Source organism: Gracilinanus agilis, chromosome 2, assembly GCF_016433145.1.
Source record: "Gracilinanus agilis isolate LMUSP501 chromosome 2, AgileGrace, whole genome shotgun sequence".
Classification (NCBI taxonomy): domain Eukaryota; kingdom Metazoa; phylum Chordata; class Mammalia; order Didelphimorphia; family Didelphidae; genus Gracilinanus; species Gracilinanus agilis.
Window position 1 is genome coordinate 625908403 of NC_058131.1, and position 24211 is coordinate 625932613.

General features: G+C 39.8%; 1 protein-coding gene across 5 annotated transcripts in view; it reads right to left on the reverse strand.

Moving 5' to 3' along the window:
* Positions 1–24211, reverse strand: part of AFAP1L2 (actin filament associated protein 1 like 2) — a 57332-nt gene that overhangs the window by 2638 nt on the left and 30483 nt on the right. For 2 of the 5 annotated variants that reach the window (XM_044665600.1, XM_044665598.1), the window contains 12 exons: positions 23964–24169; positions 22437–22616; positions 17846–17935; positions 16803–16887; positions 16252–16356; positions 12042–12253; positions 7913–8058; positions 6924–7045; positions 5172–5354; positions 4606–4761; positions 678–871; positions 374–496 (listed from right to left, as the gene is read on the reverse strand). In XM_044665600.1, coding sequence (XP_044521535.1) covers positions 374–496; positions 678–871; positions 4606–4761; positions 5172–5354; positions 6924–7045; positions 7913–8058; positions 12042–12253; positions 16252–16356; positions 16803–16887; positions 17846–17935; positions 22437–22616; positions 23964–24169 — 1802 coding nt within the window. Of the gene's footprint in view, positions 1–373; positions 497–673; positions 872–4605; positions 4771–5171; positions 5365–5468; positions 5724–6923; positions 7046–7912; positions 8059–12041; positions 12254–16251; positions 16357–16802; positions 16888–17845; positions 17936–22436; positions 22617–23963; positions 24170–24211 lie in introns of all 5 variants that reach the window. The other 3 variants (XM_044665601.1, XM_044665599.1, XM_044665597.1) reach the window with 2 other exon arrangements.

Genomic DNA, 24211 nt, shown 5'->3' on the forward strand with positions numbered 1-24211 from the left:
AGGTGCTAGTTATAGAATCTATGTTCTATTTGACTTATTCATTTAAGCCCCACCAATGTAATGTAACCTGCCTGATACTTAGTCATTGAGTCTAGTAAATAAAGGACAGTGAAGAACCCTTTCAGGTTTGGCTTTCCCTAAGGAGGAGCAGTACAGAATATCTTCAGACTCAGAACAATGGACTCTACCCAGAAAACAGATTTCTCTCCTGCTGCCCTGGTATTAATGGAGCTGTAGGGCCAGTCACCATCAGCTGTCCTCCCACTTGGGTGAAGCCATAGGATTTGGGAAAGAAAAGCAAATGCCAATGAAGCACCATGAACAAAGGATTCCACCCACTCTGCCAGCCACGGCAATCCCAAATCCTGCTTACCAGAGCTTTCCTTAAGACTGTTCCCTTGCCTGTTACCATGACGGAAAGAGGTCTGTTTTTTAAAGCTATTGCAGAGTTGACTGGAGAAGAGTCTGCAACAGGAGCCGGATTGGGGACTTTGGTCTGAAATGACAAAATGAAAACCATACCTCAGTTGAAAGGTTCTATTCAACTCTTCCTGCATCCCAGTGAGTGGCTGCCAAGACAGCCATGCAGAAAGAGGAATTGGACTCAAGTTGTGTCTATCTTTAGGCAAGGGATCTCTTCACTGGCTCAAAGAAGCAACAGCCTGTAGGGTACCTACTTTGGGAGTTGTATTCTCCAGGTGGGTGGTGTCCACTGCTGTGCCTAAGGTCACAGGTCCTGCTTCTGCCTTCTTCAGGCTTTCTTTCACCTCCATGATGCTCAGCTCCAGGTCCACACGTCTCTTCTCCTTTTCCCTGCACTCCTCCTCCATCTCCTTTAACTTCTGCTCCAGACAGGCCAGGGCACACCTGTCTGCAAAGAGGAAGGACAAGGCAAATGGAGCCAGGTTTCCAAATGAAGTTTGGAGCTCCAAATGGAATTATGTTTCCATCAGAAGAACTATACTGTACTTGGCTGTACAGATAAGAAAAATGGAACCCTACTTGGAGAGCAAATGGTTCAATTCAGCCAATGTTTTTTGTGTGCCAAGACACAGAGCTACAAAGACAAAAAAAAAGAAAGAGCTTTTCTTTGACTTACTCCAATGTCATGTTCCACTTCCAATCCAGCCATTTTTTTAAACCCTTACCTTCTATCTTAGGATTGATACTGCTCTCTCTGGGTTATTAAATTATAAGTATCAATCTTAGGGTAGGAGGGCAGTAAGGGCTAGGGAATTGGGGTTAAGTGACTTACCCAGGGTCATACCATTGGGAAGTATTTGAGGCCAGATTTGAACCTAGGACCTCCCAACTCCAAGTCTGGTCTTCTATCTACTGTACTTTTTAGCTGTCCTCTGATCAGTTATTATGATAGAGACTAAGGATGGCTTAGACCTCGGGCAAGCTATAGTAGATAGATTGCCAATCCTAGAGTCAGAAAGAATTCAAATCTAGCCTTAGTCACTTAAATCTGTTTGCCTAAGTTTCCTCATTCATAAAATGGGGTAAAATAGCACCCCTCAAGGTTGTTGTGAGGATGAAATGATATATTTGTAAAACTGCTTAGCAGAGTACTTGGCACATAGGAAGCACTATATAATGTTAGCTATTATCATTACTCAACCTCCTCGGGTCTTAGTTTCTTCACTTCTAAAATGAGGTGGGTAGACTAGATTAGAAGAGTCACACATGGACTTGCAAAAGTCCAGAGTTCCCCTGCCCCTCGTTTTTATTCAAGTCTGATACCACTGGACTAGATAACCAATGAGTTATCTTTTGGTTCAAAATCTATGATCCTAGGAATGTTTTGATTTTTAAAAAGACTCAGACCTGTGCTTTTAGTTGATATAGGGGGCATATGATAAGGAAATTCCTCCATCATTTTTTTCTTTTTTCATTTAAGAGTCAGAGGCTTTGTGAGGGTTTAAGTGGCTTATCCAGGGTTGCAGAGTCATTATAGATCAGAAGCCTTTTCTCTATCTACAGTGCCACAGAGAGATGCAAAGAATAAGAGTCTAGTGCTGGTAAATGTATAAATAACTGGTTCTCTATGGAGAGAAAAACTGTATGGACTGACAAGAGGCACTATTTGCTCTGAATTCCAAAGCTTGCTTGCTTATAAGATGATGCTTTGCAGCTGAGGTAGCTTGATGTGTGTAATAATCATCATTATTAATATTCTCTGTTTCCAAACTCTCGGAAACATTAGCAAGCCCTTATTTAACTATTATGTGAAGGTCACCTAGTAGATAGAAGGAAGCCCAATAAGGGCCCTTGATACTTTGGATCTGAAGGGGAGGGAACAAGGTTAACATATGTTTGAATTCCCTACCTCTAGAAAGGTCACAAATCCTTTAGGAAAAAAAACCACTATAGTTCAGTTCTGAAGCTCTTGCTCTGCATATGACAACCCCATCCATAGCCCTGTTTGTTCTTTCTGATGCCTTTCATCTCATGAAGGAAGGTTTGAATTCCAAGCCCTGGAGGCAGGAGGTCTGGTTTCTCCTCAGAAGAGGTTCTTTGGGTGCATGAACCACAGAAAATTTCCATCTTCCTTCTAGGAGAAGAATCCCCTGTCCAAGAGTTCTTAAAATTTTCTGTCATGGACTCCCTTGAGCAGTCTGATGGATCCTACCGGGTCCCTTCTCAGAATAATGTTTATTGCCTAAATTGACAGTTGAAGAAAATGCTATATTCCAAGAAGAGATTAGTGAGTCAATGCATAATTTTTTTCCTACCCTAGTTCAAACCCCCCCTGAAATTTAACCATAGCATCTATGGACCCCAGACTAAGACTCTGCTTTAGGGGAAGGGGCTATATATCCATCCGTTAGTGGTTAGGAGACAACTTTTCTGCCTTTAAGTCCTTTTTCTTCTCCTGGAATAGACATCTGGACAGCATGGACTATTTGGCTGAGACATGAATTTTTTATTTTTGAAGGTAGCTCTTCTCCTATAGGCAATCCCTGAAATAACTGCCCTCTTTGGGTTATTAAATTCCTGTCACTACCAACTACTTCCCTATTTAGAATAATATTTGGAAAGTACTTTGCAAACTTTAGAGTACTTTATTCCTCTTATCATCATCATCATCATCATCATCATCATCATAATCATTTGTTCTTAGCAGTCACCTTTTAGTCACTTTAAGATTCTTTTTTCTCCCAATGTTTATATATTAAATAACTTTCACACTGCTAGGGATATACTCAAGGAGATTAAAGTCAGAAAGGTCCCATATATACTAAAATTTTCAAGCAGCATACGCTGTGATAGCAAGAACTAACAACAAAGTCCATTAGTTAAGAGGCATGGCTGAACAAATGGTGTTGTGTGAATATAAAGGAATATTGTTACTGTGCATTTAAAAAATATTTAAGTGACTAAGGCAGTATTCCATAAATAGGGAATCAATCTCAGGGTCCAGAATCAAGTTGATTCATTAAAGAAATACTGTGTGAACTTGGAATTTGAAGGTGCTAAACTATACTTTAGAAGAAATTCCTTAATGAAAGCTCACTACAGCCATAAAATCCCAGATATGACTCCAAAAAGTAAAAGGTAAAGTGGCAAGTCTTAGGATTTGGAAAAATTGGGGAAGACTTTTATGAACTAATGCCAAAAGAAGTAAGAAGAATGGAGAAGAAAATATACAATGATTACAATTGTTTAAAAAAAGGCACTAGAAGGAAGTCAGACAGTAATTTATTAATTAATCAACCTTTAAGAATAGATTTTTAAAACACACCTCTTTTCTTTTGGGAGAAGTAGAGCTACATAAGGACAAGATAGAGCAAACACTGTCTGACATAGTGTCTGTAGAAGATGTTGTTGGGTTTTGGGTTTTTTTTTGGCTGAACAAATTTTTCTTAGGCAGAAGAATTCAATGTGGTGTATGTTTATTTTTGTTTTTCTTTTAATTTTAAACCCTTAACTTCTGTGTATTGGCTCCTTGGTGGAAGAGTGGTAAGGGTAGGCAATGGGGGTCAAGTGACTTGCTCAGGGTCACACAGCTGGGAAGTGTCTGAGGCCGGATTTGAACCTAGGACCTCCCGTCTCTAGGCCTGACTCTTAATCCACTGAGCCACCCAGCTGCCCCGGTGCATATGCTTTTTGGAAGAGGAGGGGCTCTACCTGAAAATGTCTAAACTAAAATCAAAAAGTTTCCAAATAAGTGTATTTTAAAAGGAAACTGAGGGGAAGGGAGTCTTGAAGCAAAGGTTAGAGAGCTGCTTGTTGCACATGGTATAGAGGCAATTCTTTTTGGGTATGCCTTTGACATAATAGCTGCTGAAATCCCTTCCATTCTCTCAAATTATTTGATTTTATAATTCAAAAAGAAGCTCACTACTAGAGGGAATTCCCAGGACAAGGACATTTGGGAAGATAGTGGATTTGGCAAAGAGGCTATAGATTCATCACTCAAGGGTCTGTCTTTTGCCTCTGATGTAGGAAACAGATTCATTTAACTTGACAAAAAGTCACAGTTAGGATAAAGAGCTAAACTCAAGATTGCTTTATTGCCTTTGGGAAGAGAAGAGCTGACAGACAAGTCTTTGGCTGAAACATGTACATACTATTGCATGCCTCCAGATAGTAGCATACCTGTACATCTCACCACAGTGTCTTTCAGTTCCCGTCTTTCTCTCCGGAGCTGTGCGAGGTGATTCCGAATTTCTTCCTTCTCCTTCTCAAGCCTCTTCTTTTCCTCTGTGTACCGCTTCACTTCAGCCTCAGTCCTATTCTTGCCAAGTTTAATTTCTACAGGAGCTGTAATGGAAGGGAGGGCACAGTATGACTGGCAAATATCAACCTCCTTAAAGAGTTCATAGCTAGAGAAAGCTGGAAGTCTTTCCCAGAGCAGAGATCTCGATGGGACAGGGGATAGAGAGAAGGTCATAAATATCTGTCCTTAGGGAACAGAGGAAGAAAGTAGAGCCTGAGAAGTAAAAATTGGAAAGCTTAGGAAGTAAATCAAAATAGTGAACCATAATATAGAGTAATCAAGAGAGAAGACACTTCAGGAAGGAAGGGATGATGACAACTATGTCAAATACTGCAGAGCTAGATGAAGAGAGGAAAAAGGCCAATTGATTTGGTAACTGGGAGAGCAATGGGGAACAGGCACATTGTTGAATCATCGAGCTGGAAGGACATAGCTAGGAACCCACCTGCACTGGTCCCCTTGGGCTTCTCTGTTTTCTCTTTAGGGGTAGCCACTGGCTGTAGATGAGTCCCTGTTGCTGTGGTGAATGGAAAGTCAGGGAAACTCTGAGGAAAAGAGATTTTCTGTTGTTGGGTTTGGATTTTGACACCAGTGCCTCTCAGTGATGGCTCTTCTGATTCAGTCCTTTCTGGTTGTTTCTGTGTTTGGAGGAAATAATAATAGTATCTGAGACAATGGGAGGGAATAGGAAAAGAGAAGAAAACAAGGCTTGGAATTATTTTCATGTGGGGTTGGCCAGTACCTGTTCTTGTGCTATTTCCAAAGACTTTCTGCAGAATTCTGTTTCCTTGTCTGCTGAAGAGGTTTCAGTGCTGTCTTCTAATTCTGTCTTAAAGGTGGCTTTTTCCAAAAGTGGAGAGGAAGGAGGGGAAAGCTGGGCTTTCACATGACTGGGGCCAGGTGGAAAGGACACAAGGGGTGTGAGATCTAAGTACACTCGATCTAATTCTTCAGACGTAGGGGCTCTCAGAGGAGTGCTTTCTTGTATTTGTTCCACCTGCAAAGGAAGACAATAAAGCAGACACCTGAAAAGTTTCCTAAGAGCTTTTGCCACCTCCTACTTGGAACATTATAGTTTTAATATGTATCTAATAAGCTCCTAATTGAGTCAAATATTCTCTACTACCGCACCTTGCCAAGCCACCTGAAGTCTCAAGCATCACCAGTGGGGATAGAAATGCAGCTGCCAGGAGCAGGGGGTGGGAATACATTCCTCCCTTGCTCAGGGCATTTAAGACTTCAAGAGAATGAAAAATGTGTCTTCTTCATCATATGATTAGTGATCTCTGCTATACTGTAATATTAGTGTTTCTGAAACCACAGGAAGACACCTCTACCTCCTAGCCTTAGTGAGATTGGGGGATCTCTACCTCCAATTCTGCATTCAGAAGCCTTGGGCTAAAATTTGACCTTATTATCATTACTGGCTTGAGTCCTGAAAGGGCTAGCTACTGATTTTTCAAGAGGAAAACACTCAGAATGCAAGAATTCACTGATTTCTAAGATTATTACTGCCTGTAACCCAAACACATTTCACACCCAGTGCTAAACAGTTGACTAACCAGTCTAGCTACATGCCTCCAACCTATAAAGAACCTTTGCTACCCAGATATCTCTAGTCCTGTCATACATAAGTGGCCCTCTGGTGCTCTTCTTTCACTACAGAGGAAGTCTTTGGCACTATTTCTTCATTATTCTCCTCCTCCTTGTGATGGGTGGCCATAGCTCTATTTCCAAAGTATTCTGTAGAAATATTTCCCAACTCCATAGGTTGTAAATGTGCCACTTACCTCTTCAGAACATAGAAAGAGATGCAATAAAAAAATCAGAAGCTAATACTTGTACTCAGTATAAACATATTGAGCATGTACTCATCCCCCCCCCCCCAATATTTGTATATGAGAGAATCAGTCTCTGCTCCAGAGTGTAGGGTTTGCCCCTTAAGGAACTCTTGCCACAAGAGATGAGGTGATCTGAGAGGTAACAGGTAAAGGATGAGGATGGTTTTGTTGGAGATGAGCTCCATGACAGATCCATATGCTGAGAGCTTCTTTTGGGTTCTTTGCTCCTTCTGCCTGGTACATATATGAAAGTGCCCATCAAGTAAACAGTGCTTGAAAATCTGGCTCAATTATTCATCATATTTGCATACTATTAAGGGTCACCTTTTCTTTGCACACTGGCCAAGATCAAAAACTTACTAATGGTGTTGGCTCATTTGTATCCAGAATGACCTCATCATAAGGCTCCTCGTGCTGGTGGCCTTTGGGCAGATTATCGATGTAGGCATTGGGCTCTGAATACTTTCTCTGCATCAAACTGGAAGGTATAATAAGCATGAGACATTAGGAGAGGTAGGGGAACATGAATACCAGAAATATTCAGATTATCTCCAATAGAAATAGATAGGATCTAATGAGAGCTCACTCAGCACATCTTCCTGCTTTTGGATTGAGAGAGGTGATGGAACACCATGCACAAACCTCATTTGGGAGACTCGGATCTCATATCCTGGACCTCTTATTTGTGCATGCTGATGGGAGTAGAGACCCCCATTCCTCTACAATTCTCCATGAGAGTGAGCTGAGGATACTGAGCAGGACTAATTTTTTTTTTATTGGATCTGGTGTTTCATGGTGAGTAGGGAGAGCTCCCAGGAAGGGACTTTTAATGCCAGTCCAGAAAAGAATTATCTCTGCAATTTCCAGTATTAAAGAGTTGCCTAGGGGACTGAGAAATCAGGTCATTTGTCCACAATCATTTAGCAAGTCTGTGTTGGAGGCAGGACTTGAACCTAAACCTTCCTGACTCTGGAACTAGCTTTGTATATGTACTAGGGCCATCCCATATCACTTTTTAATTTTTTTGAAACACTTATTTTCTGACTTAGAATCAATATTAAGTTTAAGATTCCAAGTCAGAAGAGCAGGAAGAGCTAGATTAAGTGACTTGCTCAGAGTTACACGGCCAGAAAGCAAACCCAAATCTGAACCCAGGACCTGGCTCTCCATCGACTGAGTCCTCTAGATGCCTCCTAAATCACTTTCGGTGAGAAGTAATGTTACCTGCACCAAAAGTAACTCGTTTATGGCCCTACTCCAGCTGGATCTTCATTCTTCCGTCCCCTTTCTTGCACACGGAATCCTACCTGAGACAGGAAGAGAGAAGTTTTGCCCCAGAACTTACAAGAAAGAGGTCTTTGCTGCACTCACAATGCAGGAAACTCGATCTGCATCCACATAGTCATAGGTGAATTCTTCTGGGTCGGTCTTGGATCCAGACTCTGACAGGAGGAGGCCCAGCCAGTGGCCCATTTCCTCGGATGATTTGGCCTGAAAATGGAGAAAACAGACCAGTCCAATGAAAGCAGCATCCTATACCCTCTAAAAGGCTTTTTCACTGCCAAGGTAAGACATTTACTAGGAAAGGCTTAGCCCGTGTGCATTTGCAAAGAATCACTCTTTCCCAAAGCAGCTAGACTGTAGGTGTCTGAGCTGCCTTTGTAAGCAAATCCCCACATGGATGTAAAAATAGCATTCTGAGGGCTCTGGGAGCCTTTGTTCCTAGATTTCCCCTCTTCATAAATATGTAGGGGGCACAACATAAAGGAATATATGGCAACATCACCCATTTGATTTATTATGTGATTCTTGTGCCAGGAAAAAGAAAAAATTGCTTGAAAATTTATGAATCTTCAGTTTACATGACTATAAACTCTTTGATGGCAGGGATGAGGTCTTTTGTAAATTTTGCCAAGCACAATTGTTAAACCATTAGTTGATGGGGCAGCGTGATGGCTCCATGGATTGACCCACTAAAAATGAAAAAAGTTATTGGAATTTCATAGCTATTTCACTACCTATTGGGGTCTTCAACTAATAATTTTTTTAAACCCTTACCATCTGTCTTAGAATCAATACAGCAACATATTTATTGGTTCCAAGGCAGAAGAGCAATAAAGGCTATGCAGTGGAGATTAAGTGACTTGCCCAGGGTCACACAGCTAAGAAGTATCTGAGGTTAGATTTGAACTTAAAACTTCCTATCTTTAGCAACAAAAGCAGAATGTCTCACTTAAAGCAGATATTTGCCACTAATAATGCGTAAGCCTAAATTCCTGATTTTGCTCATGGCTATTCTATGTGATATTTTATAACCACATACCCATAAGCTGTAAAATATATGTCACATTCTTCTTTAATATATTAATAATCACTCATCTATATGGAAGCTTAAGATTTAAGAAAGACAACTCAAAATAAAACATGAAAATTGAGGGAAAGCCCATCGATTGGAGAATGGCTAAACAAGTTATGATGTAATTGTGATGGAATACTCCTGCACAGGAAGAAATGACAAGCAGGTTAATTATAAAACTTTGGAAAGATCTAAATGAAATTATGAAAAGGGAAATTAGCAGAACCAAAAGGATATTATAAACAACAACAACAGAAATATTATTTAAAGAATTAACTATGAATGCCCACTTCCAGAAAAAGAAGTGATAAATAGAAATATACATGAGATAGTTTTTATATTTTTTCTTAATGTATGTATATATGTATATACGTATACATATACATATATATATTTCACATACACATATATTTGCCAAATGATACCTTCTCTAGTATGGAGAGGAGAGGGGAGGAGGGAGAAAGATATACGAGAAATTTATACTAAATTCGAATAAAAAACAGCAATCTTATTAGGTAGACTGTAAATGGCATTTATATAGACCTTAAGATTTATAAAGTATTTTAAATAAATAAATTTCAATTTATTATAATTATCCACACTTTACAGATTAAGAAACTGAGACAAAGAATGTCATAGGATCCCAGAGATAGGATTTGAGTCTTGAACCTTGGTCTTCTGATTCCCAGACTAATACTTTGCTAAATATAGTGAAAATCCTTCCAGAAATAATATGATTCCCCTTAGGGAAAGAGGTGGAACAGGTTCCCTGTAAGCTCTGGTATAATATGGAATATTAGCAATCCATGACATAAATTTTTTTAAAAGGGCAAGTCTGAGAGTATGATCGCCTCCCACTTATTGTGTAAATTTCCTGGCCATCTTTCTAAATTTATGTTATCAGTACAAAACAAATTAGGGAAAGAATACCACTCAATAGAAGGGAGAGTCAGAAAATTAAGGAATGAGGATTCCATTGGACGTGTATTATCTTAAATGAAAAGAAATGTTTGAAGCAGGCAATAATGAACACCTAGAGTGTTTCCAATGTGGCGTTTTTAGATGTAAAGGACCCTAAAGCAATTGTATGGAGGCTCTCCTCCCACTAGAGGGCAATACTGCAGCATAGTTTTAACAAAAATGTCTTTAGCATCAATGTGGGTTTGGGACTCAAAGCACCTAAATTATACATGTCCACACAGATACACCCACCTAACAGCAATTAATGAGTCCCTGAAAAGATGACAGAACAATGTTACAGTAGATAGTTTCTCAGAAACAAAGATAGCACTGCTCTACATGTAATACCACAAAAGCAAGATTGGGGAATTTTATTTTTAAATGATTGCGAAATTTTATTTTATTTATTGCGCTATTTTAAAATTATTGGAAAATATTACTTTTATTGCAATATCTTAAGATTATTGCAAATTTTTATTTTATTTATTGCAACATTTTAAGATTATTGGAAAATGTTACTTTTTTATTGCAATATTTTAAGATTATTGCAACATTTTATTTCATTTGTTGTAATATTTTGTATTCTAATAAGGGGAGACAACATGTGTACAACATATCTGTAAGTATGTATTTAATATGTAATAATATATGCCATAATATATAATATTATGTATAATATATAATACATAAAATGATATTTTATATATAAAAAAGCAAAATCTACACCAAATAAATATAATGTAGTTATAAAAGTACTAACAGCTGAGGGGAATTGGGAAAGGCTAAGTAGCAATTGAATTAGACCTTGGAGGAAAAACCCCCTCACTCTTAAATGAATCTCCACATTGCTGAAGCTGAAAAAAATCACTCTCGCTGGCCAACTTTCTAAGTGATATCATTTCTTAATGTGCTTCTCTGACATTGACTGATCAATGAATCAAGAAGCATTTTATTAAGTGCCTAAAAGAAACAGGACCTGCCCTCAAAACGCTTAACATTCTATATGCTGACAACAGACACCCCCCACCCCTTCAGGCTTATCCCCAGGTGAAGACCCACTGCGTTTGTACTCCATGGGTGATAAAGCCTTTGGGATCCAGCTGGTGATACAACAGTTAAGCATTCTAAGTCAGGAAAACAGAAGTCAAATTAGGCTTCAAGATGAAATGAGGCTAATTAATAGAACCTACCTTGCAGGGTTGTCATGAGGATCAAATGCGATAATAGTTGCAAAAAGTGCTGAGCACATAGTAGGTGCTTGGCACGTAGTAGGTGCTCTTTAAAAGCTTATTCCCTTCCCCCTAGTAGCAAAAGGCATCCGAGTGAGATTTTAATTAAAGATAGATACATACACTCATATCCCCGACGACGAATGTACAGCAGCAGCAGTATGTCCCTACATCATCTTAGCCTTCCATCAGCCTTTGGTCCTCTCCCATTTTTATACCTGTAACTCCTATCCAAGAGCATCCATCCATCCATCCATCCATTTAGTGATGGCAGGATGAGGTTTTTATCTAGCAGGCTGTATACGTGCCTCTCAAACCCAGTTATCTTTCAGATCATCTAGTCATAACATTTTTCTATTTTCCAGGCACAGAAGCCTCCATCTGGTGCTGCATAAACTAAATAAACCCCTCCTTTTGGGATCCCTAGAAGCCTTTTAGCAGCTCTGGGAGCTATAAATAACTTTTCCACTATAAATGCAGGAAGTTGTTCTCATTGTCCTCCTACTTTACCATAACTGCCCTGAGGTCAGAAAGGGAGGTATAAAACTTAAAACAAAAAACAAAAAAAAAACAAAAAATCTCAGACAAATGTTAAGTTAAAATAGTGCCAGGCTATATTTAATTGCCCTTTGAGGCTTTCGGTGCTGTTCTGGATTTCCAGTTAACTCCTGCCATCTTTAAACACAAGCCAGCTCTCAGCCCCAGCTAAGCAGAGATGGGGGCATGTTTTGGAAGGAGATAGATGTGGGAGCTTGGATTCCCCACTCATTGGCACTGTGAGCCTGGGTACTCATGTGGCTTCTTTCAGGTTCATTTTCCTCAGTTATAAAATGGGGATAATCCTATCTGGATCCCTTGCCTCACAGGGAGCTTGTAAACAAACAAATAAAACCATGTCTGTATCTAACCATGGAGCACACACAGATTACCTCGAGCATGGCTATCTCCTCTCCATTGTTGAGAATCCGAAAGGAGTAGAGGTGATCGGGGCTGGGATTTGGGACAACCTCACATCCCACCAAGCTGAGTGGCTGCTGTGCTGATTTAGTTCGGTTCCTGTCCTGGTAGATGTGCAGGTGACTGTCCTTCACATAGCACCACCGGGATTTCCACTGGCTGTTGACCAGGACATTCAGGTAACCTGCCAGAAAAGGAACGTCTGTAATAGGAGTAGAATCACTCGTATCAAAGCCCCAGCCCTGGGAATATGGAGTCTGACTTCACCAGGTTTGCATCTAAGGAGCTTTCTTATCACAAAAAGCATTTCTCTGGGTTTCGATTTATGGAGGAAGGTGATTGTATTTATGAGTTGCTTTTAGAGGAGTCAGGCATGGTATGGTTGTAAGAGTCCTGAATTTGGAATCTGAGAATGTGAGTTCCAAGGATGAACCTACAACTAGTATTTTTTCAGTCACATTAGATTTTCAATTTTTAGATTTCAATCACATTAGATCACAGAATTTAGAGCTGGAAACAATCTTAGAGACAATTTTTGACCAACCCTTTCATTTCACAAAGGGAGGACCTAGAGAGGCTGAGTCATACAGATAGCAAGCAGCAAAACTGGAATTTGTGCTGAGTCTTCTGTATCCAGAAAGAGGATCTTTTGGTCCTCAAGTTTTCTTATCACTAAAATGATGGTGTCAAACTGGATAAATGATTTCTAGGGTCCCCTTTTGTTTTAAATCTATGCTCAATGAGTAGGAAGTACATTGTGCCAAGGTTTAGCTAATACATCAGAGCTTCACCAAGCCTGCCTGGATTATTTCCTGATAGTTCGGTCAATTTATATTTTGCAAAATATAACTATAAGGAAATAATCCAGGCAGGCTTGGTGAAGCTCTGATGTGAATGCTGCCCCCTTGAAAACAGAGAATGAACTCTGGTTGGATTCTTATCCAAAAGCTATTCTTAGTTTATTCAAGCAGTAGGCTGGTGGAAAACCTGCTAACTAATGGAGAGATGGCTCCCACTTCTTGCTCTTTAATAAAAGTCTGTGTGAAGCCCCTTAACCTCTTGGTTGTCAGGACAGAAAGTTCTTCAGTGTTTCCCATTCCCTACCCCCTTCTCTGTCTCTCTTTCTCACCACATCTACACTCCATCAGGCAAGTGACTAGGCTATCCCACCAACAGACCTTGATCATTCTGGTCCTACATGCCTTGTGCACATAATGCTATTTCTTTCAAGAATATCCATTATCTATCCTTCAAGCTTCATCTCAATTCCCACATCCTCCATGAAGTCTTCCAACTGCTCCAGCTCTTAAATAGTACAGACACGTCCAGCTTACTTAGCTTAGCACTTAATCATATATGATGTTTTCTTCGTGTTCTTTCTGTGTTAGTTTTGCTTCCTCTACCAAACCATAAGCTAAGCAACTTGAGGCAATGACTGTCTTATCTTTCTTATATCCCTGGGAGTCTCAAGTCTCACCCCAGACAATTGTGGGTATTCATTATCTAACTAACAAAATAATACTTCTAAGACACTTGGGTCAACTTTAAAGACATTTTGCTCATACTATTCCCCCTGGTAGTGCCTGGATTAAAAGCCCAGTGATTCTATCCAATGCATCCCATTCCCTTCCTGGGCCAAAATGAAACACATCCATTACATAGCTCCATGCTTCCTTCCCAAAATGGAAGCTAGTTGAGGTCATGATGCTTGTCCTAACTAGAACCTGGATTGGAAGCAGAGGGAAATTAATGGGGCAAACCTTAAAGCACTCACTGTATAAATGCAAGACAATATTATTATTAACTTAGGTCAGCCTATTCTAAGGATCAGCCAAGCCCTGGGAAGGGTAGCTACTTTGTTCTCCCCAAGCCTTTCCATCTTCCCCGGGGGAATGGAAGGACATTTCATTGCTAAGTATACTTCCAGAAATAACACTGCCACAACACCCAGAAACAATGACTCATTGGCACTATTCTCATGTAGCACAAAACATGCCCTCTGGAGGCTGCACCCTGAGATGATGCAATATCCATACAACTAGACTGGCACCAAGGGACAACATCCTTGCTGGAAAAACACATGGTCTTCAAAGACAAACTCAGATTTTTATCCCATTGTTAGCTTCAATTTTCAACACCCCTGAACTCTGGGAAAAACAGTTTCACTGTTTAGAACAATACGCAGACCACCGTGGACAAAAAAACAACAAATCACTTGAGTGGTTAAAGTATTAAAGGGAAAGAAACTATATCTTGAAACTATATCTTATGAAGAAAGGTGAAATACTTGGCCAAGAGAGAGCCAAGGACTAATGATAATTACCTTCAATTATCACAACTTCCTCGAAAGAGAGTACTTTACACCTGGTCCTTTCTTGACTAAATCACTAATTTTATAGCATTGTAAGACTTGGAGGTGGGGAAGACTGGAAATCAACTGAATCTAATATCACCCATTTTAGAGGTGAGGAAGTAGAGGCCTGGAGAGAAGAAAGCATCTTGCCCCAAATCAAAGAGGTTTTCAGTAGCAGAGCTGGAATTCAAATTCCTTTGACAATAAATTTTAGTGTTTTTTTCCCCAACACCTCTCTGGGTATTAATTTCTTCGTCTGAAAAAATGAAGAGGTATAAGCTATGGTACGATGGCCTGGGAATCAGAAGAATTATGTTCCAATCCTGGTTCTACCCTACCCATGTAAACCCAAGCAAAGCCTTTTCCTCTTTGAGCCTGTTCTCTCATCTGCACAATAAGGAATTAGACCAGGAACCTTGAAGGAACCTTCCGCTTTTAACATTCTCCAATTCTAATAGCTTTACAAAAATTTCATTACAACTAAATTTATCTACTTCTCTTCTAAGGATGCTTTGTGCTCTTCCCTCCTTCATTACAAGTCTTTGGCTCATAATTCCCCATTCCTAAATGCCCATACTAACTCAGCTCAAGACCTATTTCTTCAGTAAAGTCTTCCCTCAGGACTCCATCAAAATCATCTCTTTCTCCCCTGAATTCTATAATGTTTATTGTCTGAACCACTCAAATGCTGCCCTTTAATTATAGCTCTTGGTAAATGTCTTTCTGCCTTCCCAGATTAAAAGTTTCAAAGACTGTATTTTATTTCTTGGTATTCACTGGAAGAAAGTGCACATTTATGTGATGCTTTAAGGTTTACTTCCCTCATAACCACCTTTGGAGGAATGTAAAATAAATATTATTTTCCCATTTTACAAATGAGGAAACTAAGCCTTGAGAAATGAAGGAAGTAGATAGGGATATGGATTTTTAGCTGCAAGACACTTTAGAAACCCACCAAGCTCAACATTTTCCTTTTATAGCTGAAGCAACTGGGACTCAGACAGGTTACTGTAGGTCTTGTTCAAGGTTACAAAGACAATATCTATCAGAGACAAGTTCTCTGACTTCAAATTTAGTGTCCTTCCACTATATCATGCCTTCCTCTAAGTTCTAGGTCTGTCTCTTATAGAAGACATACAAATCTGAAATAGGACTTTGATGAGGGCTTCTAACTCCAGTTTCAAAGTTCTTTCATTGGAAAACGTCTTTCTTTCTCCAATGCTGCTTCTCAAGCACCCTTTATTGTGCTATCTATACACAAGAACTGTTAGTTGGATAAATGAATGAATAAATGAATGTATTGAACTAAAGTTATTATAAGGTTGATGACCAGATATCTAAATCTGCCAAGAATTGAACAGAAAGTAAAACTGCAGCAAGAAGGAAGTGTTTTTAAACCCAGGAAAAGGGACTGGACCAATGAGCAATATTAGAAAATGCCTTGGCGAAACCCACTACCAATACAGGTCAGCACTTCCTCAGCACCTTCCAGTCTCAGAACTCTCTTGGATGCTGAGGTTAAGTGACATGATTGAGGTCACAGAGACAATATGTGTTGGAGGCAGGACTTGAACTCAGGTCATCCTGACTTCAATCCTAGCTTGTAAACCCCTTTAAATAGACATAAAAATAGTTTATGAAGATGGTGAAGGAAAATTGGAAGAGACCTCCATGGAAAGATGGATAATCTCTATTCTCAGAGATGTTTTAAATTAGGAATCAATAATACTCTATCTTAGTGGCTTAGTTGTTCACCTGCCGGTTGGCAGGGGGTCTGACCCGATGACCTCTTGAGGCCTTTTCCAGCTTTAAGAGTCTATGATTCTTACTGGATGTCTCCAGAGACCTCTCAGAATTCTCCAGTGAAGCAGATTTCTTCCTCCCCAGGTTCATCAAGTTGCTCAATTTGAGGCCTGCTGTACCTTTCTTCTTAACTAACAAGAATGGGGAGAAGAAACTGGCATCATACATATCACATAAGTAAACCCTCATCCAAAGCCCACCAAAGATTTCAGACATTCCCCTCTTGTTCTTCTTCATCGCACAAAAATCCATAGGCTGAGTCAGTTCACATAAAAGTTCACATAAAGACATCTCCCCATTGACATGGACAGGGCATGGGAATCTTTTAGGAATACCTTGGCTAGTAACAGAGAATGCTTAAGATTTGAAAGATAACTGATTGGGATGGATGAAAAATTATTTATATCATCTCAGAAAAAAACAATATAAACTTAATAGGTTAACTGTTTGGATGCTTACATGCCTCCCCCAACCCATCCTTTTGAAGTAGGTTGGTAAATGACTTCCACTTGAGCCACTGACTGTCACCCTTGAAAGCCATTTCCCTCACCATCCCACAAGGAAGGAACTCCATTACCATCTTTGGTCTCTGTGGTTTCAGGATGACCATCCACATTACTCCCACATTCTGGGGCTGAGAGGTATTTCTCAGCTATATCTGGCTGTCAATGGGAAAGAGAAAAGATAAGCCTGACTATGTGCTGATAGTAGATCAGATAACTGTGTTGGGAAAAAATAAAGAATTTTCCCAACTGTGAACTAGTGGTAATTCTACCCATGAAGCAGAAATAAATTCTAATGTCTCATCCAACTCTAAGGTCCAGTGGTCTGGACCTTGAAAGCTCTTGTGTCTCTTGAAGTTTCCCCAAGTTTGTCTCATTGTCTCTTGCTTTTGGACCCCTCATATTATAGAAGTCAATTTCCTCCTTGGTTCCCAAGTATCCAAAGGGACTAGTCAATACTAAAAAAATAATTAGCATTCATTACTTTTTTAATGGATACCAGAATGGAAAAGTTTCATAGAAGTATAAAAATTCTCTGTCAAAAGGATCAGTGGTGACTTCCAACTTCCAGATCCTTGGCATATCCTTTTCTTTTCAGCTCAGATAAAGATGAGAAAAACCAGGATCAGAGAGAGTTGAGTCTTTAGCTCTAGGATCTACTCCATTTGTTTTCACCAAAAGAGCTAAGTAGGATGCCAAAGCTGCGTGATTAATTGAACCTACTCCTTAAAATTAGGAGTTCAAACAAGGCTGCACTGGACTCCAGTCTTTTAAACTGTCTAAAAGCAAATAAGAGCCTTTATTTCTTGATAAGCACAGAAAACATTGAGTTTTTTACTTGGAGAAAATAGCCACACAAACTAACTCTCCCAATTTAAGAATATAAAACAAAGTTAATATTATTCCAATAAAGCTTTTTCTCCCTCAAGCAAGAAAATACTTTGTGTCCTTTTCACTTGTTTTCTAGCCAAAATAAAGTCAACCATGCTTATCTCCAAACAGAGTGTGTTTCTTATTAATTGGATGGAAATGCAAAAATAAGACGTTTAATTTTACACTTTCGTTTTAAGAGAAAAAATAATTAAGAATCCCCCCTGGGAGGAGGACCTAGGCTTACTTTCTGACAATTGAGACGTTGGGCATCAGGGATGTATTGGTTTCCTTCAGAAACTCCTTCAGAAGGCAAGCCACTGACTTCTTGGATGACCTGAATGGGAAGAGAAAAGCCAGTTGGTGGATCAGACTCAGGATCAGACTTGAGCTGTCACTCACTCAGGTTTTCCTGCCTTCACTATGATTTGGTCAGAAGTCAGGAGTCTCTTGAGAACTAACAGCTTGTGTTAAATGTGTTAAATGATTTTCCTCCCAACCTGAACACTTCAGTGCCATTCCAGGACCAAACCCAAACTTTATCTTGGGACTCTGGAAGCTGGGTTTTCCCAGCTGGAAAAGGTTTATTAGGGTTCGCAGACCCCATATGATCATGTTAACAGAAAGAGTAAGGGAGCATGTTGCCAGGAGTTTGGGATTGTAGAGAACGACATGAGTCAAGAAGCTGATCCTCATCATTAATATTTCAAGTTCTGTGGTTGGTAAAACACAAGTGAAAACTTCTTGTCATACCCAGGCCTGCCAATGGGCATTATTGGCTCCTTGGTCCCCACTGCTTTTAATAGTTGTTTCTTTGTGGTTTCAATAAAATTACCACATTTCCTGAACAGCCTCTTCCTTTTTTAGTGGGTTGGAAACCTCTCTGTGACATGTTCTCATACCCAAGAAAGTGCCTCTAAGAAATATTTCCCTTAATATCCTCTACAGAATCTGCTTCATGCTTCTAGGGAGGAAGAGGCTCTTTATTCATGGCTAAAGGATTGAATTGGAAGAAAGAGAGAAGCAATCAGGCTGGCTGGCTCTTTGACCCTCAAAATCTATGACTTTACAGGATGACTAATGCCAGAGCTCTTACTTTGAGGGAGTTTCCTACAGTCAACCTACTCCTATCCTTTCTCACAATACCTTAATCTGCAGATAAAGCCAGATGCATTCATTCCACACATTTACACATACAACATTCCATCTACAGATGCAGAATTGCCTAAAGAATCTCCTCTTTCATCCCTGGTCCTTTGGCTGTAGCTGAACCATTAAAGATTAGTTCTCAGACTCAAAAAAAGGTCCAACTGGTTTGAAATCAAAGTGAGGATTCTTCAGGAAGGGCCAAATTAAACCTTAAATTTTACTTCACTCTTACCCAGTTAGAGATTCTCATAGCTAAGAGCTACAGCTCCTCTCAAATCCTGGGAGAAACACTAATAATGTGAAACTTATTCAGTTCTGAGAGCCTGATGTGACAGCTGGCTGCTATTGCGCTTCAGCTCTGGGGACTCTACTTAGACTTAAGGTGTCTCCTTTGGTTTTCTCTATTTGCTTCTGGGTGTAAAACTGAATCCTGCTGTGATCCAAAGTCTGCCCTCCCTCTAGAGGCAGTTCCCTCCCTCCCTGGCAGTCCTCAGCTCAGGGCTTCCGCTCCCAATTCCCAGCTCTCCTCTCTGGGGCCTCTTGAGCTCCCTTCCTCCCATATGCCCCCTCTAGATTCCCAGATGTTTCACTTCAGCTGCTGCTCACTCAGGCTTGATTCTGAAACACTAAGTTAAGTGTTTTGTTGAACTTCCAAAGGAAAACAGGGCAGGCATTTGCCCTCTAAAAAGTCCTGACATTTCTCTCTTCCTTGAATGTATTTGGAGGTGATAAGTGACTAAAAACCAAAAGGTCTCACCTCTTTAAAGTGGGAGAGATACATTGCCTTACAGCTTCCTCACTATCCCTTCCCTTCTACATATACCTCCACTTAATTCCAGTAGCAACAACAGAACCAGCCAACAGGGTCCCACTGGATTTAAAGTGGGAAGAGATGAGGCAAGGGTCTTCTCGGCCTCTGCCTATCTGGATTCTCTCAAATACACAGAAGCAATGTTAAATCAGGTCTTTTTTCCATCTACAGAAAAGCTTAGCACTCAAACCTCAGACAGCAGGCATGCCTTTAGTCCAGGGAATCTTAATCTGGGGTTCACAGCCTCCCTTAAATAAATTCAAGGGTCCTATGACCTTGAATAAGGGGGGAAATCTTTACTTTCAGTAACCTCTAACTGAATTTTAGCATTTTTTTAAGTTATTGGTTTAAAAATAATATATATGATTCAGAGAAAAGGTGCATAGACTTCACCATACTGTCAAAGGGGGTCTATGGCACAAAAAAACTAGAACCCCTAGTCTATCAGTACTTCAGAGGGCCCCTTGGAAGAAGTGCATGGGAGAAAAGTCATTATCTGTGACTTAGTCAGGCCATTCTGGTAGTAAGATGTGACCAGACAGTTAGAATGAAGGCATGTGAACAGAGTCCACTTAAATGTGGCTATGAAGTGGTTTCACTACTGCCTCTAAGCATTTTTATGGAATGAGGAAAGAAGATCCTTATGAAAATGTAATAAAGAAACAGTGCATTTTGAAATGTTTTCTCTTTGAAAATTGTGTGTTCTTACTCTGAACACAGTCTGGTACTGGGAAAAGTGGAGGGAGTTGGGTGGCCTGGGTTCAAATTCTGTGTGACTTTTAGAAAAGTCACTTTAAACCCTCTAAGGTTCAATTTCCTTATCTATAAAATGGAGGGGTAGACCAGATGAACTCAGAGGTTTATTCCTTCTCTATATTATCCCCTGAATTTTATCAATCAGAACTAACTGAGCTACAGTAGTGTCTCTTTCTACCCCACTCCATTCTAAATTCCTCATTTCAGTCACCTGCAATATTGTTTACTCTGCAGTACTCCTCAAGACTTAGATGCATGCGAGACCTCTCAGACTTTCTCCCTCTTTTTGCACATTATTTAGCACCAATGCTGGTGAGTTTGGAGTATGCGAGGTGTAGGGAGGTGGCATTCTATGTTTTCCCAAGGAAGGCATTTTGCAAAGCTTTCTCCCTTCCAACTCTGAAGTTACCGAGTATTGACAGTGGGAGAGCTAGTGCTTCCAGCAGATGTTGTTTTTCTGTTGCTTTTTAATAAGGCATCGGATGTTTAATTGCAGTTTGCAAAGCCTTAGCGGTGCTTTCCAAGTCAGTAACATCCAGCAAGCTGCAGGGGGATGTTTCTCCTGGATAGAGACACATCTAATTGGCATCACCCACAAATGGTAGCGAAGGGAAGAAGGGATGGAGAGAAAAAGGGAGAGGCAGCTTTTGGCCAGATTCTTCTGAGTGCTCTTATCCAGGCGCCAGATAAGGCTCAGGGTAGGAAGAATCATTTGGAATCTAGAGGAGGGTAAGAGTTGGATAGTGTCTCTCTTCCTTTCCTCTTGCAAATCATAGGGAGGTTGGCTTGTTTATATGAACAGTGACAGATGGTTAAGGTCTCCCCTTGGATGCTGCTTTTTCTTTGTGTCAACAGTAACCATTAGAAGAAGCATTTATTAAGCCCCTCATAGGTATATGCTTTCAGTAAGGAAATCAGTGTCTCGTCATTGTCTATTAAATTGGAATACCCAAGTACTTCTCCCAGCAATTTAAGGCCTTTTATTTGGTACCAACCTACCTCTCCAACTTCATTCATCACTATTCCTCCCCAGGAAGTACCTTCTGCTTGAGGGAGGTTAGCTACCTTATTTTCAGCATTCCTATTATTTTCCTTTAGGTTCTCCCAATACAAAGTACTTTGCATACACCTAATTTCTTCTGTATGCAACGTCCTGTAAATCCCAACTTCTTTGTGAAGTCTTTTCCAATTACTCTGGCAAATAATTAAAGCAGAACACTTCTTATCTTTTTTAAAAAAAACCTTAACTTCTGTGTATTGGCTCATAGGTGGAAGAATGGCAAGGGTGGGCAATGGGGGTCAAGTGACTTGCTCAGGGTCAAGCATTTATTATCTTTATAATCTATTTTGTCATCGTCTTATATTTAACATTTAAATATCATCATCTTGCATGGTCCTTTAATCGGTTTATCTGTATTATATTTTTTTTTGCCCCACCCCCAACTATGTTATAGGTTCTTGATCTCATATTGTATCTTTTATAGTGCAAAGTTCATGTACTGAATTAATACTTTCTGAATTAAATTTAATTTTGCAGCTGAAGAGGTAAGTGACAAATTGATGAAGTGTGTTAATACCATACAGTGACTGGGGGCAGCTAGGTGGCTCAGTGAATTAATTGAAAGTCAGACTTAGAGATGGGAGGTCCTGAATTCAAATCTGACTTCAGACATTTCCTAGCTGCATGACCCCAGGCAAGTCACTTAGTAGTGATTGCCTAGTCCTTACCTCTCTTTTGCCTTGGAACCAATACACGGTATTGATTAATACATGGTATTGAGTTTTAAAAATATACCATATGGTGAGAACCACGGAAACGTTGCCATCTCCTCTAAGTTTTTTTTTTTCTCTTGTTGACTATCATTTAGAATTACCTAGAAGTGCTACTAGAGTCAGAGAGGAGTAAGGAATTTTGTAAGAGAAGATATTTTGTAATTAAGTGGTTCAGAGGTTATATGTCTGCCTAAGGAGTATTACTAGGGAATAGAGAACAGTTGTTATGAGTAGCCCTGGAAAGAACAGAGTGTGAGAGAGAAGAGACACAGTGTACTGTCTCTCCCAATTATTCACCAATAATATTTCCTGGAGAAATATAAAAAAATGCTCTCAGAACTCTCCTTACCCGGAGCCACTGCTCTGCCTGGTCCTTGCTCTGCAGTCCTAAGACAATCACATCGGCATTTGTTGGAGTAATCTTCAGGTTATGCTCTTTCTTCCTCACTTGTTTCTCCTTGTAAACCACACTACAGCCCACCAGATTCACATCAAGCTGGGGATTGTGGTCCTTAGAAGACTTGTAGCACTGGAAAGAAGAGATCAGATATAAACAGTGAAAACCATTAAAGCAGGAACAACTGTCACTTTTGGAAAATCCATCAAACTCATCTCTATGTTATGAAACTGAGAAGTTTACTGCTCCCCAACCAGCCCCAGATATTTAGTGTTTGGATATCAGCATTTATAATTTCCTACATGTAATTCCTACAGGTCACTTTCCCTTTCCAAGGAATCCTTCCTATCAATACCAGTTAGGCAAAGGTGATGACATATATACACATCCAATTGAAATTAAACTAGATGAAGTTCTGGAGGGTCATGGTTATTCGGATGACTTAATGCCTTATGCTGGGGAGCTACCCCAGAGGGCTCTCCTAAGAAACACAGTACATAAACCACCTCTCACTTATCATAGAAGCAATATTATCCATAGTAAGAATTTTAATTCAAAACTAGCTTCTCTCTGTTTCCCAACACAATGTGATTAGTTATCCCTGCAATCTGTGTTGTGGGTTTAGGCAATGTAATCTAAATTTAATATTAGCCTGAGTAAAACTTAACTGGGCAAAGAAGGGAAATGAAAAAGTATCTCTCCAAATTCCTTAAAGAAATGGGAGGACTCCAAGTGTAAGAAATTGCATTTAATGTAAGATTTTTGATGTATCAATAGTTTTGTTGAACTAGTTTTTTTATTCATTAAAATGATGGCTCTCTGGAAGGGGAGGGGAAGGGATATATTGGGAGATGTGGGTGATAAAACAAAAGATGTCAACAGAATTTATTTTAATGAAATCTCATTGGGAAGGTTAATATAATAGAAAATGAAAGGCCATTCCCAAACTAAAGCTAATAGATTTTTTTTATTATCCAGTATTTCTGGAATATCTCCACAACATCTTCCCTCTGTTATATGACATATTGAGTTAACTGGGGCAATATTATTACAGATAATATAAAATAATAAATATTCTAGTTAGGTTTTTGTTTTGTTTTGTTTTGTTTTTTTGCCACAGTGACACCTCCTGTGATACTTCGATTATATACCAAGTTAAAATAATTAAGTAGCTAGAAAAGCAGATACAATCTGTTTGAAGTACAAAAGTCAGAGAGAAGCAACTGGGCAATATAAGGAAAGGTAGCCATAGCATAAAAGCAGTCTTCACATGTAATTGAGAGCTGCCTCTACATTACTGGCAAGTCCTCAGTTGGGCAACGGATGTTAATACACCTTATTGGTCTGGGCTAAAGTGACAGAATCATCTCAGGCATGAACCTGACTCTCAGATATTAGTTATCTGTCTCTTCTCCTACCAAGGAAAAAAAATAAAGACTAATCACTCATGTTAGGTACAAAATACAGTGTTTTGCTAACCAGTAATCTGCTGTCCTTAATGACACACAACTGCTTGGCCCACTGCCCCAGCCACTTCTTCCGCCACAGAAAGGCACAGATCCGGGCATCCTTCATCAGCTCAATGGTGGCTTCTGGGGATGGCCATTGGTGGGGGGTTGACTTGCTTTTACTGCTCTCTTCTTCATCATATGATTCATAGGAACTACTCACAGGTTCACCATCCTCTGTAAGAAAGATCAGCTTAGTTAAAATCTGTCTGCCTGCAA